The sequence below is a fragment of the Pseudorasbora parva genome, chromosome 4 (genome assembly GCF_024679245.1).
Source record: "Pseudorasbora parva isolate DD20220531a chromosome 4, ASM2467924v1, whole genome shotgun sequence".
Classification (NCBI taxonomy): Eukaryota; Metazoa; Chordata; class Actinopteri; order Cypriniformes; family Gobionidae; genus Pseudorasbora; species Pseudorasbora parva.
The window spans coordinates 52,466,318-52,486,292 of NC_090175.1; the positions used below are offsets into that span (position 1 = coordinate 52,466,318).

General features: G+C 37.5%; 1 protein-coding gene and 2 long non-coding RNA genes across 4 annotated transcripts in view; 2 read left to right on the forward strand and 1 right to left on the reverse strand.

Moving 5' to 3' along the window:
* Nucleotides 1-19,975, forward strand: part of LOC137074160 (uncharacterized) — a 120,069-nt gene that overhangs the window by 33,175 nt on the left and 66,919 nt on the right. The gene's annotated exons all lie outside the window — the stretch shown is intronic.
* On the forward strand, nt 3,750-8,121 carry LOC137074157 (uncharacterized). The gene is made up of 5 exons (XR_010904926.1): nt 3,750-3,875; nt 4,611-4,678; nt 4,870-4,913; nt 5,969-6,817; nt 7,893-8,121. It is a non-coding gene; the product is annotated as an uncharacterized lncRNA (long non-coding RNA).
* Nucleotides 11,670-19,524, reverse strand: LOC137074159 (uncharacterized). Of its 2 annotated transcripts, XM_067442851.1 has the most exons (16): nt 19,004-19,524; nt 18,205-18,263; nt 17,441-17,886; nt 17,062-17,154; nt 16,518-16,898; nt 15,471-15,572; nt 14,775-15,007; nt 14,278-14,456; nt 14,093-14,186; nt 13,644-13,988; nt 13,443-13,560; nt 13,240-13,331; nt 13,016-13,130; nt 12,413-12,685; nt 12,099-12,275; nt 11,670-12,023 (listed from the first exon to the last, which is right to left on the reverse strand). In XM_067442851.1, exons 1-16 carry the CDS (start codon nt 19,241-19,243, stop codon nt 11,833-11,835), a joined length of 3,138 nt encoding a protein of 1,045 aa, XP_067298952.1. In that variant the 5' UTR covers nt 19,244-19,524; the 3' UTR covers nt 11,670-11,832. The 2 variants fall into 2 exon arrangements, with proteins under 2 accessions (XP_067298952.1, XP_067298953.1); XM_067442852.1 differs by lacking the exons at nt 18,205-18,263; nt 19,004-19,524 and having other exon boundaries at nt 17,441-18,193.

Below are 19,975 nucleotides of genomic sequence, written 5' to 3' on the forward strand. Positions count from 1 at the left end.
GTAAAACTAAAACGTGACGAAACCCATTGCCTTAAAATTATTATGTATAAACTTCATACATAATAATAATAATAATAAAAAAGTTTTGTGTTATAGTATAGTTATGTGTTTTAGTATATGTCTGTTTGACCAACACAGTCTCACTCCCTACTCGTCAAATGTCTGACGCATGGTCAAGGGACCATGGCGTCACTTTTGAACGCAATGGGTATACCTTTGGCGTTATTTTTCAACGTGCAGGGTAGTCCGATAGACTTCTATAGAACTCAACTGCGTTGAAATTTGACGTCTTGGGTCCGCACACCGCAACCCGTTGACTGCCTTATGGGTCGACAGTATAATCAATAAAAATAAAAAGGAATAGGTTACAAAAACTATTTATGCCAGGGCGAGTCAGATGGTGGCCCCCAGATAATTTTTATCTGGCGCTCCAACTGGTTTTTGATGTTTAAAAACCCCCGCAATTGGATATCAAAGTGCCCTCTATATAAAGGTTTGGCGCGTTCGTCTTCGGTGATTTTAACAACGCACATGATGTACAACCGCATTCAGCGGTGAGTTTAACAACGCTCAACTGCAGGTAAAACGGCATTCAAAGGTGAGTTTGATCTAAGCAACGCTCAACTGCAGGTAAAGGGGCATTAAAAGGTGAGTTTAACAACGCTCCAAGGCGCATGCAAGTAAGCAGTTTAAGCGTTTTCTTGTCCATGTATGACACTGCTTTATTTATAGCATGCTGGATAACGTATTTTTATCGGAGGTTTGTTGATTATAATAAATATAATATGCTACGATTGAGTTCAATTAATCTTTTTTTTTTATTATTATTATTTTATTTTTTTATTAAATCCTCAAAATTAAACGCTGATGTCACCGTATGGGTGATCCCAAGGTTCATTGCGATTTTCTACTCGGTAAGTATAGGGGTTAATTAATAGAGATGGATTACACATCAAATTACACATCAAAAACTGTTCAATCAGGACAAGACGTTGTGTTTAGAAACTTTAGATTTGTAAGGTGGCCATTTCTTATGACGATAAATAATAGGACATTATAAAATTATAGCTTTCTGCACCAAATGTGCGGGCTAGCACATGTTAGCTAATTTAATTCAAGGTCATTTTTGTCGCATATAATCATGTATGATACAATCATAGAGGGATGTAAGATTTTTTGAAGTATTGCATTAAGAAGCATTGCATTAGCCCACAACTATTATCCAACATTATAAATGTTCAGAATGAAGAACGGTGTTGCCAGATTGGTTTGTTTTACAGTCTAATTGTTAAAAATCAACGCAAAATTATATAATACACAACCAAAATAAATCCATAATTGACAATACAAATGAATCCATAACTACTACACTGTAGCATAACAATTTTTCAATATGAAATAAAACAATTCATATGTATTGTAATGTAATAAGTAATGATGTCGTCAATTATTGACTGATTCAAAGTAAGTTAGCTTGCAAAATAAGTAAATTAGAAAATATATAACAATGACACGTATGAAAAATGATTGGTTATGCCAATAAGTTGTGTTGTGTTTGTTGATGCTGTCTAAAGTGCACTGTATAAAGTGTGTGTGTGTGTGTGTGTGTGTGTGTGTGTGTGATGTAGATTTCAAAATGTCTCCAAAGCAATTCAAGCCTTGCCCCTCCTGCCAAGCATCTAACCAGGTGAGGGAAAGTTGAATAAAGCATTATGTCCATAATTCAAATATTTGGTTTTAATGTTCTACATTTCTCATTATTAGGTCAATTGGACACTAAAGTATGCGCTTACTAAATGACCCTGTATGATATCTGTACTGTTACAAAACAGTGATAATGTAAGGCGTCTGGTTGATATAAATCAACAAAACGCCATAGGCAACATTGATTAGAGTAGCCTGGGTGTCTACATCTACCACTTTCACTGTATGATTATAATAATAATAATAATCCTGTGTCAATCTAGAGATGCATAGTCTGAATTGCACTGTGCTTCTTGTGTTCCTCTTTTTCCTGTATACAGCCAAGTTAAACTGTATCTTGATCATTTCCACATCATATGATGTCTGACTTTGGTATAATTTTACCAACACAGGTGAGCTGCAAAACCTGCAGCTCTTGTTTCGCAGCCATCTCCCAAAAAAACAAAGTAGCGGCCAAAAAAAAAAACCTGGACAGGAAGTGGGGGGAAAGGGTCCTAAAAAATAGAAATGCAGGAAGGGTGGTGGACTCTGCCCATATTGCAGTAAGTAGAAATGCTCATATTTCATTAAGCAATATGATTTGTTTCACTTTCATTAATATTGTGTGATAGGGCAAGGGCCTCATTTTACAAAAATAAGTTTCATCTGTCAGTGAATTAATTTGAGGTAGTCATAGATGGCATTGGTGTAACATATTATTTTAATTAATTTGTAATTTTATTGACATGCATGCATGCATGGAATAGAATGCGCATGTGAATGCCATCAGTCTTTATTCAAGAACCGCTATAAAGCCAAAACAATCTCTGTTACTTAAATTATCCATTTATCACTGTAGCGTTTGGATCAGGTGGATAGGTGGCCAAAGAGGGAGTCCAGTCAAAATTAATTTTTGTTATCATATTTTGTTTTGTGTGTCCAATCAATATAATTATTTTTGAAGGGTGTTAGGACTTTTAGTGTTCCCGTTAGAAACCCAGATTGCTAACTACAGATTAGAATCACTAATGATCAAACATTTATCCACATTCATCAGCTATCTTAATTCAAATAAGCAAAGCTAAGCAGCAGGAAGAACGGTTCATCATGACCTGAGTGAAGTGATTCAGGTGATACACAACAGATTGACTTGATTAGTCATAATCACAAAAAAATGTTAAATGTTAATGTTTTAATTTATTAGTGCATTTATAATCAAGATTTTATATCTAGATTCTAGATCAAAGTTTATGCGTATTTGGCGTACGGGCTGTCCGGGGGAGGGCTCCTAGCTTGGGATATTTAATGCAATTTTTTTCAATAGGATGGAAAAAAATGCAGTAGGAATAACAAATTTTTGCTGTCTGCATTTATTTATTACAGGTAAAAAAACTAAGTGCATTGGGCTATGTCCCAATTCTTTTTTACGCCAAGAAAGATAAGGTCTCTGGAAAGTGGGCGGCCGATGTGGTGACTCATCTGCCACCCACTGAAGACAACATAAAAATTGTGGCCACCATGAAAAAGGCCTACAATTTTGTACTGATGAAAGAAGGTAGGATTTGTGTAATTTAAGTCATGACAGTTTTAAACTGGGTTTTTTTTTATGATGAGGAAATATTGAAAATTAACATACAATATTGTAGGGAACTCCACAACAACATTTCCAGAGCCCCAGACCGAGCCCCAGCCTCAGGACCTGCCAGAGGCCCAGACCGAGCCCCAGCCTCAGGACCTGTCAGAGACCCAGACCGAGCCCCAGACCGAGCCCCAGCCTCAGGACCTGTCAGAGCCCCAGACCGAGCCCCAGCCTCAGGACCTGTCAGAGCCCCAGACCGAGCCCCAGCCTCAGGACCTGTCAGAGCCCCAGACCGAGCCCCAGCCTCAGGACCTGTCAGAGCCCCAGACCGAGCCCCAGACCGAGCCCCAGCCTCAGGACCTGCCAGAGGCCCAGACCGAGCCCCAGACCGAGCCCCAGCCTCAGGACCTGTCAGAGCCCCAGACCGAGCCCCAGCCTCAGGACCTGTCAGAGCCCCAGACCGAGCCCCAGACCGAGCCCCAGCCTCAGGACCTGTCAGAGACCCAGACCGAGCCCCAGCCTCAGGACCAACAAAAGGAGAAATTTTTCCTTTTAAATTTATACCCTGTCTCTCTCCCTGTGAAGGAACAACCCCCCCCAAAAAAAAGAAAGTGTAAGTTAACTGTGGTCATAGCACACTATGCATTAATTTCCCCTTTTTGTAATCATTATATATGAAATACAGAAATTTCCAGGTGAATTTAAGTACAGTCAATCAGTTAATAGTGAGTAATTTTACATTTTTGTAATACACAAAGGAATTTGTCCTCACATACATACCTTTCAGTACTGAACACACACACTAGGAGTAAAGCAATGAACAATACACACTTGAGGAGAGATGAATACACACACACACAGATCAGTGGTCAGCTCAAATAGTAGTCAGCCCCTTCATTCCAGGAATGATAACTATAACCATAACGATAAAAGAGCCCAGACTGACCAACGATAAGCAAAGTTTTGCTTTGTGTTAATAAATGTGATGGCTAAAATGTGAAGGGTTCTTATTGGCTGTTAGCTTTTTATCGTTCTCAAAATCACTTTAAAAGTGATCCCCAATGATATTGTTCTCCATGTCATTATCGTTATAGTTTATCATATTAACGAGAACAATATTTTTTTATATAGTTATCGTTCTTGGTGTGAATGGCCCTTAATATAATGTATTCTTTAGTTATTTAGCTGTATTTTCTGATATTTTCAAAGTTCAAGGACAATGGTTAATGTTGGTCCCCAGGTTTTATGAAACTGGGTTAAGAATTTGTTAAAGTGTAAATTGTTAAAGTGTTTTGACATTTATGGTTAATTTATAATTTATTCATTTATTTATTTTTTGTCATTTAAGGTTGCCGGAAATGTAGTAGGCAGCAAGTTTTCAAATATGACTCCATAACAGGAAGAAGGATAAATGAGGTAAGAAATATATTTTTCATTAGACTCTGATCATCTCTTCATTGTCTATGGCTCATCTGGCATTTCACAAAATTCTGACCATTTAAGAAAGTGGTAATTTAAGTCCATTTAAGTTCAACTGAAGGCCAAGTGACCTTGAACCAAAAATGATGATTTTTAAAACCTGATTATATATTTGTGTCTTTCTGTAGGGTCAAGCAGAAGTAAGGGTGAAATGGTTACCTTGCTCTGCATGGTAAGTACTGCTTTATATTGGGTTATATTGCCTTCATAAATGTCCTTTCTATTTCCACTTTTAACCATCTCATAGGTGGTGGATAAAGGTTGGAATGTATATTGTAACACACACAACTTCAAATGTACAGATTGTCTCAAAGTTTTGCAACCAACAAGCAGCGTTGAGAGAATTGTCATGTCCACTAGGTTTTAAGTCCAGAGTCAATGCAGCCTTCTACCTGAAGATTTTAGACCATGGTTCCATCTGCTGACAAGCTTTATGTACATGCTGATTTCCTTTACCAGCAGCACTCTGCCTCTGCCACAGTGCCAAAATTGCTAGTAACTGGTTTGCTTAGCATGGTATTGCTGTGCTTAACTCATCTCACCTGAACCCCATATAGAGAGGACAATGATAGACACCAAACCCAACATTACAGACAACCTCAAGGTCACTATCAAAGCAACCTGGGATTCCATAACACCTCAGCAATGCCATACACTGATGGCCTCCATACCACACCACACTGATGCAGTAATTTGTGCAAAAGCAGCCAGACCAATATAGAATGTATGCATTAACAATTTTTGATAAGTCAGATTTGTACATCTATTTTCAAAAGGTCAACATTTTTGTATTCCTCTTTATTCTATTTTTTTGAGTTGATAATTTATGGTTTTCATGAGCTGTAACTGTAATCATCAAGATTAAAACAACAAAAATTGCTTGAAATATTGCACAATATTTTAATTTTGGAGACCTACCTGTATATGAATTACACTGTTGGTTACACTGTTATGGAGGACCAAATTAATTAAATAAATAATGAATTCAATAAAACAAGAAATGTACCAGTTTATTCTGAAATATTTAAATAATTAATAATTATAATTGGCCTTGTTGACTGATATCGGCTATTGGCTAGTTAACTTTCTATCATTTTATCAATTAATGTGGCTGATGTTTATCTGTTACATTGCATCAAGCACTATATATGTATAGGTTTGTATAAAAACAATGAAATACAAGAATTATCATACAATCATACAATATTTATTTTTTTACTGATACAGTGGAAAAATCTGGGAGGAGACATGGGAGCCGGCCTGCCAGTTCCCACGAGGTGCCAGCCATGAGTGACGTCGCCATCCTGGTTACGGATGTGACTATTTGAGACGAGAAAGAGGAGCCACGTTACACATGCTGTCATGCTGTTATTTTTTTCTTTATTATTGATTTTTGTTAAAAGCTGTTCAAATAAATCAAAGTGTACCTATATTTCTGTTTATGTCTTTCCATTCATCTTGTGGGTTAGCCAATCAGCTGAAATCAACATGTAAAATGATATATTGCAATATGATGACCAAACAGAGGTGGACAAAGTACACAACTCTATTACTTGAGTAAAAGTAAAAGTACTACTGGTCAAATATTACTCCGTTACAAGTGAAAGTTGTAAAAACAGATTTTTTTCAGATTTTTTAAAAGTACAGAAGTATTTGTATTTAAAAGTACTTGAGTATCAAAATTAAATTTCCCTTTTTAAAAAAAAAATAATACTCAAGTAAAGAACAGAAACTCAAAAAATGTACTTAAGTACAGAACTCAAGTACTGTGCTTTAATGGAGAGTGACGATGTGTGATTTGGAGTAAGTGCTGGTTTTATAGTGCTGTTGGCACTCAATATTCTGTATACTTGCACGTTCATAATGTAAATTACATTATAATGCCAAATTCATTCAGGTTTGATAGTTTCTTGATAGAACACTTGATAGTTTTGAAGTGTTTATTTTTGTACATCTGGCAAAGAGTTCGAAAGAATTGTTCTAATGTGGTTTGTTATTTTTTATTTCCAAACAGTACTTCTCCATGTGCTAGTTCCTCCATCCCAACTTCACCATGTACTAGCTACCAATATCCTGGTAAGTAGAAAAACTACTACTTTAAAAAAAAAACACTTTTCATAATAATGTATGCTTCATAGAAAAGGTTCAGTCACTGATGGCCACCGTTTCAGTCCGCACACAAACAGGAAGTAAGTCAAACTATCTGGCTTTATGGATTTTAACATTCGTAGGTCAAACTATTTTAAAGTGAAAAGCAATCATGCTAGTATTTTCTCAAAAAACTAAGGATAATTAGCCTTCAAAGATTATTTTAATTTCATTCATCTTACAGTTTTTCTAAATCGATTTTACATATTTCTCCAAATTAATGTAGTTACTCTCAAAACTATTAACACAGCAAACTAAAAACATTCTTATATTGGCAAAACAGTTCAGTATTCACTGCATAATGAAGCACTGCAGTTTATTCTATTAATGCATTTATCAAAAGTTAATACTGACATTAAAACTACAAGTGTTTTCTCTGTTGATTTAATAAAAAATGCAGCTGTAGATACACAAATACATGAATGAAATTACCCATTTTTCATGTTCTTTAATTGTGTTCTTCAAAGTTCTTTAATGACGAGTTTAGTTGTATACACTGTAAAAAAAATTCAGGTCTCCAATTTAAAATGTTCAAATGACTGATTACATCGAAATTTTTCAGTTGGCCGAATTGAATTTCTGTGAATTAAATTGCTTTCACAGTTTTGTTTGTTGTGTTTTGAAAATGGCACAAAAATGCTTGTGATCTTTATGAAAACCAATGAAAAAGCGGCAAATGTTTTTCCTGATATATTTAAGAGATTTGATTGGCTGTATAAATTGCTGTGATAACGTTAGGGATTTTTTGTGCTCAGTGTTTTGAGAAAATGATGCTTTTGATTTGTAATTTGTATGAGATAATGAGATGTATGTAAGGAGAATTTACTATCTGTTTAGGACAATTACAAAGTGTATGGATCACTGTGTTAAATGTATTGAGAGCAGTTACCTAAGTTTGGAGAAATGTACCAAATCGATTGAGAACTGTAACATGAATAATCTATCTCTGATTAAATGTTTAGTGTGACGGTAATTCCATTATTATTCATGTGTGACCTTACAGGCTATATGAATGGATTCACAGAGGAGGGGTCCAAGGGCCTCATCAGTCTACCTAAGAGAAAACTGCAAGACTTCAGACTCAGGCAGCAGACTATAGCATGCACCTACAGAGGCATTCTCAAATGAACTCCTAGGCTGGCGGAAGAGGAGGAAGGGGAAATGGATGAAGAATTGGATTGGCTACATGACATCAGCGATGATGATGATAATGCTGCTGCTGATGATGATGATGATGATGATGATGATGCAGAGGTGGGGACTCAAGTCACTTGACTTGAGACTAAAGTCAGACTCAGGTCACTTTAATGATTTGAAAAGGTTTCTAAAGTCTTGACAAAAGTCTTGACTGTGTTTTTGTAAATTAGTTTGTTTGCTACATATGCTCTCATATTCTACTCTCTTTTATGTTACTGGAATTGTGATAATCAGGGTTATGTATGCAACTGATAATGTCTGTAAATACTTGCTGATATCTGTATATATGTAAACAGAAATACAAATGTGATTTGTCATCTGACTATTGAGTTGATTTTGGCTCATCAACCCTTAGGATAAGAGAGAACTGGGAACTTTCAGATTCAACCTGAGCTACCAACATTTTGAAACATTAGAGGTCACAGCAGATCCCATAATAAGATGTAAGAAACTTACATACTGTACACAGATAAATTCTGTGTAATATACCATACAAAACTGACTATGTAGAAACATTGAGGCTTAGCTCACCATGTTATACTGAGGAACAGTTGGCAGGGTTGGGTCAGATTACTTTGAAATGCACTGAATACAAACAACATGAAAATATAAGTAATCAGTTATGCCATACACATTTAAGCAACAACTCAAGTCCATGTTGTCCATGTAAAGGTAATAACCATATCCATCTGGACAAGTGAGAAGATGAATCTAGATTATAAGGATTTAATGTATCGCTCATGAAGAACTAAACCATTTATTAATGATTACTGCTACAGCAACTAATGAACATTGTATATGAATCATAGATGAAATAATATATGAATTGCTGTTAATTAAATTTGACATCGTGTTAATTCCCAAATAACATTATATTAAATAATGATGTAAATTAATGTGTTAGTTATCACAATATATGCCTCTGTGTCAATGGTACCTTCACACACATGCAGCTCACCCATATGCCAGGGGGTACTGGCATACAAATATCCCAACTTTTCTGGAAATTGGGTTTGTAGTTTCTCACAGTGACAGGTGTTGGAAGGAGGAAAAGGTTAATGGGAAATCTATTTTTCCTTTTTTTTATGGATAGAAACGAAATCTTTAAACAGATAAATAAATACAGAGGATGCCACAGGGCCTACAGTATGTGTACTCTTTGTTTTGAATACCAATAATAATACTACAGGTACAAGATGAGACGACTACCCAAATTATATTCTAGAATGTGGTCTTTTGGTGTGTGTGGTTGTGTGTGGGTGTGTGTACGGTATTAAAACCCTTACACCTATGGAATGTCCCCATATGTCACAAAAACTAACGTGTGTGTGGGTGTGGGTGTGTGTACGGTATTAAAACCATTACGCCTATGGAATGTCCCCATATGTCACAAAAACTAACGTGTGTGTGTGTGTGTGTGTGTGTGTGTGTGTGTGTGGGTTGGTGTGTGTGTGTGTGTGTGTGTGTGTGTGTGTGTGTGTGTGTGTGTGTGTGGGTGGGTTGGTGTGTGTGTGTGGGTTGGTGTGTGTGTGTGTGTGTGTGTGTGTGTGTGTGTGTGTGTGTGTGTGTGTGTGGGTGGGTTGGTGTGTGTGTGTGGGTTGGTGTGTGTGGGTGGGTGTGTGTGGGTGTGGGTGTGGGTGTGTGTACGGTATTAAAACCATTACGCCTATGGAATGTCCCCATATGTCACAAAAACTAACGTGTCTGTGTGTGTGTGTGTGGTGTGTGTGTGTGTGTGTGTGTGTGTGTGTGTGTGTGTGTGTGTGTGTGTGTGTGTGGGTGGGTGTGGGTGTGTGTGTGTACGGTATTAAAACCATTACGCCTATGGAATGTCCCCATATGTCACAAAAAACTAACGTGTGTGTGTGTGTGTGTGTGTGTGGTGTGTGTGTGTGTGTGTGTGTGTGTGTGTACAAGGTATTCCTCATGTTGTGGGGTCATTAATCTGTTAACACAATCAGAAAAAAAACAAACAAACAAACAAACATGTTCACTTTATATACTGACACCTCAAAGTCCTCTCTGAAACAAGACCTGAGATGGTCTTGTATCCATGAAATGAGAAAATTTAAATTTTGTTGTACAGCTAAACCAAATACATCGCTGGAAAGGTCTTGACCTGGAGAGTAACATAAATTAATATGAAAACTCTATATGGCTCCTACTTTGAAATACTGACCTTTGAAACGTCACATTGGTGCATATTTGAAGGCTTATAATTCATTAACAAAAGAGGCTACAGATATGGGACAAACTGGTATAGACTGCTCTTGACCTCAGCTATCATACTGAGGTATATACAGTATAGTCAACAACTGGGGGTGCTGTCAAATATGGTTAAAATGTATTTAAACCCACTTAACAATGACATATTCAAAATCTGATTACATAGATGCGTTTACCATACCCCTAAACCCCTCACTGTACTTTCAACTAACTATTTACAACATCAAATTCTAAGGAAAACACAAATGTTGTAAAAACTTCAATTCCCTATAACCACACCATGCAGCTTGAACCGACTATGTACTACAGTTGTAGTTCTTCTGGTTTGCAAATTAGGGTTGTGAACTAGGGTTGTAAAAAGATATATCTACTGAATATATCAAATATCTAGTGCAGTCAAACTAGTAATTACACTACATTTAGATAATCTATGTTAACAAAAATTAAAAATGTTGGTTTATTTAAGATATTTTAGCCAAAACAGTAGAACGCGCAAACTCCGCCCACAGCACGAGGGAAAAAAACAACAAAACATATTTCTCAGAATTAACGGAGAAATTAGTAAATGTAATAGCATTAACATGAATATACCGCATTGTTCACTTATCATATTTAATTTTTTTCTGAGGAGAAAAAGGTGAAGAAAATATTTCTGGGCGGAAGTACATAATGCAAGCTGCGTGGTTTCAGCGTCGTAGTAACCGCCATAGCAACGAAAGATAATCTTCATTCAGGGAATGTATATTATCTGTATCTTTAGTTTAGTAAAAATAAAATGCACATTTCTCATTAGAAAGCAGCCAACAGGAAAAAGAAGAGAAAACTACGAGAAAAGTTGTTCATAAAACATTACATTACATTACATTTATTAAGTAGGCTACTATTACTTTTTTTATTGACTTCTCAGGTGTGCTGTGACAATGGTTGAAACATGTATGGGAAAGCTGTTTTGTAGAGTCATTACACCTGCATGTTCCTTTTTATTTTTTACAAACTTATATAGCGTGTATTGTAGCTGTAAACTTCATTTACGCATGGAAAACATTATGAGGACAAGCTCCATTTTACAAATGTCCCCCCCCCCCCCCCCCCCCAATCAGATTCTGACCAGTTACAATGAAAACACACACATTTTTAATAATGAAGCAGAGATTTATAAACAAATATTTTTTTATTTACAACATATGTGTACTCATTTTTGACACATCTGCAAGCAACTAGTAATGCCTGCCTGAATTATACCAACGTGCCCGTTATTTTAGATCTCAGATCGGCTTGTATAGTGAATAGGTCGTATGATCTGAAAATACTGATCTGGCGTCAGCTAAGGTTACCTCTTGGGGTCCGCACCCAGAGGTAATATATACACGGTTTTAAATTAAGTTAACTGGTGAATATGTTTGCACTTGCCCCCACTGCTAAAAAAAACAACTAAAAATTAAAAGGAAACACTGACAAATATAAGGATTCAAAATAAAATTTATTTAATGCTCATCTCTCACTTAGAGTGCTCCTCAAACTCAGTCATCTGACATTTCAGAATCACTGTCGTATCCATCCCAATCATTCTGGAAGTCCATACTTGTTCCAGTCAAAACTTGAGCATAACAGTCTCTTGCATGCTTCATCCTTCTGCTGACTTCTTGCTTCTTTCTCAAAGTTAAGCTGAGGAAACCCTTGATCCCTTGTTCATTTGGATCCCACAGCTCACCTTATGGGAGTAAAACAAAAATGATCAGAAAAAAAAAAATACAATGTACAATGAACACATTACTTAAATACATACTTTTCAATGCCTCACTGGAAAGCTGGCATGACATCTCCTTGAGTGTGTCTGCACGAGTGGAGAGAGATTTCCAATGCTTTGCCATCTCAGAAAGAACAATCTTCTTCTCCTCCTCAAGCCTCCTTATTGCCATCACAACATCAAAGGCCTTCCTCTTGGTTTTCAAATCTACAGCGTCTGGGGATACAGTTGTGGAAAATAAGTCAATTTTAAGTATTTTTCAAAGAATTTCTGAAATAATCTGTGATAAGGCATAATTGGTGTTGTGCTACTATGTGAATCTAACAAAATTGGCAACAGATTTGTATACATACCACAATGTGAAAGCTGCCATGGCCAAACTGTCTCGTCAGAGAGAATGATGTCAAAGATGACTCTTTCTGTATCTGGAACCATACTGTTGTATTTTTCAACAACAGAGCTAAGAATGGCCTTCTCCTCTCTGATTTTGCGCCGAATCCGGGCCCGACCTTTGCTGCCATCGGTGTCTTTGTAAAGGCGTTGGGACCTTCTTTTAATGCTGGCCACCAGCACCTCCATTCTACTGGTCACCACGTCAAGATCAGCATTTTTTTGGGATGTTGTTGCTGAGAAGAAAAGTGCAAACATTTCGCTTACATTTTCATGGCAGTAACTGAAATGACCTAAGTCTCAATGTAACAGAACATCACAGGGAAGTCATAAGGATTATCCCTCTTTGCTTCCTTTTTTTTGTGGTAATTTTGTTGGCATTTTGTTTCGACATGATTTTCAGTGTGCATGCACTACATACTAAAATTTTGCATTTTAATTGCAAAAGTACATGACCAAAAAAACAGTGTATGTATGATTTCATTTTAAAACAGTAATTACTTGCAGAAGCATGTCTCCCATTATTCTGCAGAACTGAGACACTGAAGTAATAGTATAACTCTCACCTTCTGCCCACTCCTTAATATCAGTGACCCAGCCCTCAACTTCAACCTGTGTCACTGCCAGCTGGATTCTCATGCTTTCCAGGTCCTGAAGTTGGCTCTCCAGGCGTTTTGTGGCCTTAAATAACAACAAAAAAAAGGATATGAAAGAAGAAAAATGTTATACCTTCAACAATATTCAATAGAAGGTATTTACAATATAAGAACATAACAATAATCATCTCTACCTTCTGATATCGGCAGGCAAGTGAAGTAGCCAAGTTATTAAACTTTTGCTGATTCCAGCGCATGGCCATCAGTGTAAGCATGTCTGTACGTCCTGCAAAAATGGAAAAAAATACACTAATCTGTGTTTTACCACATGTCCCTCACTGGCTACAATTTTTTGTAACACTTTAAATCTAAGTAGTGCAGTGTGTGGTTACCTTACCTGCTTTGGACATGTGCTTCGTCGTTACAGCAATCCTAGAGAGGAAGGCGTTACACTGCTCAACCTCCTCCCCAAGTGTCAATCCGGCCCCTTGCTGATAAGCTCCACTCCATTTAACCTATTAAAGAAAATGCTTAAATGCTGCCAACATACCTTTGCAGGTGTTTAGGGACAGTTAACGACATGGTAATGTTTTCTTACCTCACATTTAAAATCATGGGCTTTGGCATGAAACACTGAGAGGAATGGTTTCATGCTAAGAAGATGCTGGAGCTCAGGGCAGGTTTTTGCCACTTTGTTGAGGTAGGGCCAGTACTTGCAGGTTACATCCATGGCAAAAAAGCGTATTGGCTTATTTGCCAGCTTGTTCTGCAGGTAGAGGGGATAAGCATAGATTTCTCCCCTGTACATGTTAAGAGCGCCAAGAAAAACTCCATGTCGACAGACTGCAAGCTCAAGTCCCTCCTCATCAATTTTACTTGAGGATCTCTGAGACGTTTCCCTGGCAGCTGACCACTCCCCTCCACAGACACCTCTTCCAGAGACCTACAACATGGTAAAAGGTTCATATAAATAGTCAGAACTCACCCAAACAATGTCAAATGTAAGATGTTATTGGTGGTGTTTTTGGAAATATTATACAAGTTTACATGGTTGGTGGTAGAATGAATGTAATCCACAAATCTCTCTACTTCATCATCTTTTGCAATGAAGATGCCATCAAATAAGGCTTGTTCTTCAGATCTAAATAAAAGAAGGGTACACATTGACTTTCAATATGACACAGCAAAGGTTACTTTAACAACACTGCAAATTATAGACATTTTGTAAGTACCTTGCTGCATTCTTAAAGCGGTAGTGCTTGCGATTTCCGTCCACAGAAACAGCAAGCATGTCTGGGGTGCACGCAGGACAGACAAAATGCTCCTCCCTGCAGATCTTATCCACCTCAAATTTAACAGCCTCCCACTCCAAAAAGCTTTTTCTGAAGCTGTCTGCTGTGATCTTCCCAGTCTGTTTCAGAACAGTAAAACATGTCAACATAATTCACAGTTAAGTTAACTAAAGTTAATAATGTCAAAGGTGAGGCCAAATTTGAGTTGATAAAATGTGGTGTACAAATTTAGATTTCGTTACGGAGTGGTAGTTTTACACAAAGACTTTGAATCTTAGATGATGTTCTATCAATGTATCGAGTATAGCTTAATCACTGTGTTTTGATATCATCAACATACTCCAATTATAATAATCAATGTGTTGATAATGTCACCATAGTCATTCTGCGATACACGTTAATACCATTTGTTAGTGTTTCCCACCCCTAATACTCACACGGCCAAATCGGACAGTTCGTTGATCAAGCATTCTTAAAAATGCTTGGCAGGACAGTCCTGGTGCTGCCATCTTCAACTCTTCATATGAACAAAACACATCTGTAGCGTACATTGTGGAAAAGTGAAGGGTAGCAGGCCAGTAGTCATTACGGACCAAGTCATCTACTCCAGCGCTCCATGTGGCTTTGCATGCCTCGCATTTCATCTCAGGCATACTGAGATCATATCGTCCTGGAAAAATCAAGGACACATTGTATTATGCACAACTCTGACAAACGCATTAGGAACAAGAGGTCCCTCCCACATGTCCCGACATAAGTTTATAGATGCGGGCGGGAGCGGGACTAAAACGTCACATTATTGCGGCACGGGACAGAATACTGCAGGAACTTTTCAGAATACTAAAAATCCTGCCCAGCTCAGACCACTATAGGGAACGCTTGAATGGAAATAGATCGGGACACATTTACGAAGCCAATAGCACAACCTTTTTTTTTTTATTCAAATAGGTTAATGAAAATTGGCAGGAAGCAAGTGGTAGAGCCCTGTGGCATATAGCATATATTTGAGCTCTATGGAGTGGAATAAGGTTAAAGTCCAACCCAGGTCCCTATCGACACTTTGCCCAGAATTTGATATGGATGCTACAGCCACTTGATCTGGAATGTTCCATTAAGTTAATTTTCATTCTTACCATTCATTGTAACCACAGCAACAACTTTTCCTGTGTTGACACTCAACGGTCCTGGAGAACAACTACATATTTTCTCTGGCATCACCAACGGCACAATACACACTGAAAGACACATCATATTCAGGGATTAAAGACAAGCATCTTCCTATGTACTAACTGGGAAGTATTCTGTAATATTTTTTTTTTTTAAACCAATGTTAAAAAAACTTTAAAGATAAAAGATCATTAAGTGTGTTTCAGAGAAAGTACTCGAAAGATTCCTCTAAAGCCTATTATACTGTGAAGTTATTTAAATAAACTGAGAATGGGACTAGGGCTGTACAATATATAATTGCACTTTTTCTGACAGATAAAGCGATTACCATTTCAATACAATTTTTGAATGTAAACGATTCGATTCAGTTCAATATTCCAAATGTCTCTTTAATTTGTGCCACCTCTGATAGGTAAGCACAGCCAGTGTATAGGAAGACTAGGGCCCTGTCCCAAATGGCACACTTCATGTGCACTTTCGGTCTTGTGGACTTACAATGGCCATTGCGTGCGCGTGTCTGTTAAGTCCACAAGACCATAGGGTGTCCCATTTGTCATTTAAGCTTAAAGAAGGATGCTCGAAAGCCTCGCTTTTGCGGCTGCTATGCACCCTCGATGATCACTTCAGCTGGCCCGTAAGTTTGCAAGCTACTCAGAGGACTTCTACCCGGCAATCAGAGCGGCATTACGTTATGAAAGTGCGGTCTCAGAGGAAGACCCTGAGGGTTTAGGGTGCCATTTGGGACAGGGCCTAACATCCACTGACCGACTGAACTTCACCAATCAGAATTTTTGTAGCCATCACGTACTACGCACACCCACCAACCAGAAGTTGCACAGTCAAGATGAATGACGTGAATATAAAAGTCAAATGTCACCTATCATGATTATTTGCAGGTTTTACCATTAGGCAGTTGCATTGGATCATATTGCAATTACGATTGCAATAATTGTGCAGCCCTAAATGGGACACACACAAAAAAAGAAAGAAAAAAAAAAAGAAATACAGCTTACCACACTGGGAAAGAGCCCTCTCCACGACACAGGTTGTTGGAGGCAATGGCTGAAAGAATCCAGCTATTGTTGCATCCCTGTTATGGAACACGTGGTTTTGGTGTATACGGACATCACAATCAGCACAGAAGAATGGTTGTGGTCGGCAGTCACGACAACGGATAACAGCTGGACTGCTGCCACATTGTTGGCAGATCTGAGTAGTCACATTTTGTTGTGCCACCATGGTATTAACCAGACAGGGTCTCTCTTTCTCCCACCTCTCTGAGAGGAGACTTTTTCGAGTAGACCAGTCTGAGGAAGCTCGTGGTGGTGCTGGTGCTGCTTCCTGATCATCCAAGTCATCAACATGTGAGTGGTTTAGCTCTTCAAGGAAAGTCTCTGTTAAAATAGTAAATCATATTTAAAAAAAACTTTCTACACTATCAAAGTGTGCAACATGGATGTTGTTGGTTATTCTGTCACAAAAAAACATGTAATTTACATTCTAATTATTAGAATCTATAAACATAATGAACTAATAGAGATAAAATGAAGAACATACCAACAGTGTCAGGAGGACAGTAGTTGGCTATCGCAACGCTGCTGTCCAACATCCTATGTGCACCAGTCTTACGACTGTAGCTGTGACTAGTAGCTGCAGCAGAAAAACAAAACAAATTAACCTTTACAGCATTACAAATCCAGAGTTTTAAAAGCTAATTTTATTCCACACAATGATACAAAATTCTATTGGCCCAATTTCGTTGTCTATACCGCTTTGGATGAGAATGTAATAAAAACCTAATTTCTCAGGCCAGACATGCTACTGATTCATGTATTCAATCCCAAATGGTAAAACAATCTATATCTCTATTTTAGATATATGTGAAAAAACAGAGGAGTTCTCCTTAAAGTAATATGACTGAAAAAAGAAAACTGACCTGTTTGGTTTCGGGATGACCTTGGTCTGTCATAGACAACATTTCCATCACTGTCTCTCTTCAGCCACCTGACAGGTTGATGGCTGGTGGATGGTGGAGCCTTCTGGACTGGTTGCTGGCTGGTGGATGGTGCTGCCTCAAGTTCTCCCGGCATCTTATTGATAAAATCTTCCAAGGTCTGGAGTTCATAATTTAATTTAGATTTTTCAACCAGCTCATCAAGCTCATTAAGGACCTGTTTGAAACTGGAATTGTCACTCATGATGAACAAGGACAAAAAAGACAACACTAAAGAGATAGGGGGGAAGAGCAAAAGAGCAAGAACAACAGAGAACCAAACAGACTGACAACAATTAACTAGACAAACGTGGCTCTTAAAAGTGCCTTTGTTTTTGCTTTGTAACGAAGCTGAAGTTTGAAAGTAAATGATGAAGGGACTAGGGGACCTGTTGAGAGAAGGGAAAGAATATAAATTCAGATTTGAAGATCATGTTCAAACAACTACATACATACTGAATAACTAAAGGTTTAAGAACTTGAGAAAATGTTGGTCTAGTTTGCCCATGCTTTGGGATGTGGTGGCTTTAATCGTCTGTGGGTGCTTATATAAATATTAGGCTAGAATACTGTAGTGCTGGGTGTTGCCTGCAAACTCACAATAAAATATATCACTAGGTATGGACTGATCTTGATACTCATGGCTGATATTGATACCAACCAATGTTTGAATTATGGACATAATGCTCTATTAAACTTTCCCTCACCTGGTTAGGTGCTTGGCAGAATGGGCAAGGCTTGAACTTCTTTGGAGACATTTTAAAATCTACATCACACACACACACACACACACACACACACACACACACACACACACACACACACACACACACTTTATACAGTGCACTTTAGACAGCATCAACAAACACAACACAACTTATTGGCATAACCAATCATTTTTCATACGTGTCATTGTTATATATTTTCTAATTTACTTATTTTGCAAGCTAACTTACTTTGAATCAGTCAATAATTGACGACATCATTACTTATTACATTACAATACATATGAATTGTTTTATTTCATATTGAAAAATTGTTATGCTACAGTGTAGTAGTTATGGATTCATTTGTATTGTCAATTATGGATTTATTTTGGTTGTGTATTATATAATTTTGCGTTGATTTTTAACAATTAGACTGTAAAACAAACCAATCTGGCAACACCGTTCTTCATTCTGAACATTTATAATGTTGGATAATAGTTGTGGGCTAATGCAATGCTTCTTAATGCAATACTTCAAAAAATCTTACATCCCTCTATGATTGTATCATACATGATTATATGCGACAAAAATGACCTTGAATTAAATTAGCTAACATGTGCTAGCCCGCACATTTGGTGCAGAAAGCTATAATTTTATAATGTCCTATTATTTATCGTCATAAGAAATGGCCACCTTACAAATCTAAAGTTTCTAAACACAACGTCTTGTCCTGATTGAACAGTTTTTGATGTGTAATTTGATGTGTAATCCATCTCTATTAATTAACCCCTATACTTACCGAGTAGAAAATCGCAATGAACCTTGGGATCACCCATACGGTGACATCAGCGTTTAATTTTGAGGATTTAATAAAAAAATAAAATAATAATAATAAAAAAAAAAGATTAATTGAACTCAATCGTAGCATATTATATTTATTATAATCAACAAACCTCCGATAAAAATACGTTATCCAGCATGCTATAAATAAAGCAGTGTCATACATGGACAAGAAAACGCTTAAACTGCTTACTTGCATGCGCCTTGGAGCGTTGTTAAACTCACCTTTTAATGCCCCTTTACCTGCAGTTGAGCGTTGCTTAGATCAAACTCACCTTTGAATGCCGTTTTACCTGCAGTTGAGCGTTGTTAAACTCACCGCTGAATGCGGTTGTACATCATGTGCGTTGTTAAAATCACCGAAGACGAACGCGCCAAACCTTTATATAGAGGGCACTTTGATATCCAATTGCGGGGGTTTTTAAACATCAAAAACCAGTTGGAGCGCCAGATAAAAATTATCTGGGGGCCACCATCTGACTCGCCCTGGCATAAATAGTTTTTGTAACCTATTCCTTTTTATTTTTATTGATTATACTGTCGACCCATAAGGCAGTCAACGGGTTGCGGTGTGCGGACCCAAGACGTCAAATTTCAACGCAGTTGAGTTCTATAGAAGTCTATCGGACTACCCTGCACGTTGAAAAATAACGCCAAAGGTATACCCATTGCGTTCAAAAGTGACGCCATGGTCCCTTGACCATGCGTCAGACATTTGACGAGTAGGGAGTGAGACTGTGTTGGTTTGACAGACCATGTCAAATGGTCATATTTGAGGCCATATTTGAAATTTACTATTACATCTTTCGTTAAGTTAAATCTTCAATGGCTTGAATTGAAAGAAAATAGACTTTAAAAAACTGTGTAATTATAACAAGATAATAAATTAAAATTAAATAATGTTGTTTACCAGTAAAATGTAATTATTGTT

Coding starts and splice junctions, on each gene's coding strand:
- LOC137074159 (XM_067442851.1), bottom strand. CDS start 19,243: ATGCAAGTAAGCAGTTTAAGCGTTTTCTTGTCCATGTATGACACTGCT. Junction 17,155..17,440: donor GTCATCCCGAAACCAAACAG/GTCAGTTTTCTT, acceptor TTTCTGCTGCAG/CTACTAGTCACAGCTACAGT. Junction 12,686..13,015: donor TATTAAGGAGTGGGCAGAAG/GTGAGAGTTATA, acceptor TTTTCTTCTCAG/CAACAACATCCCAAAAAAAT.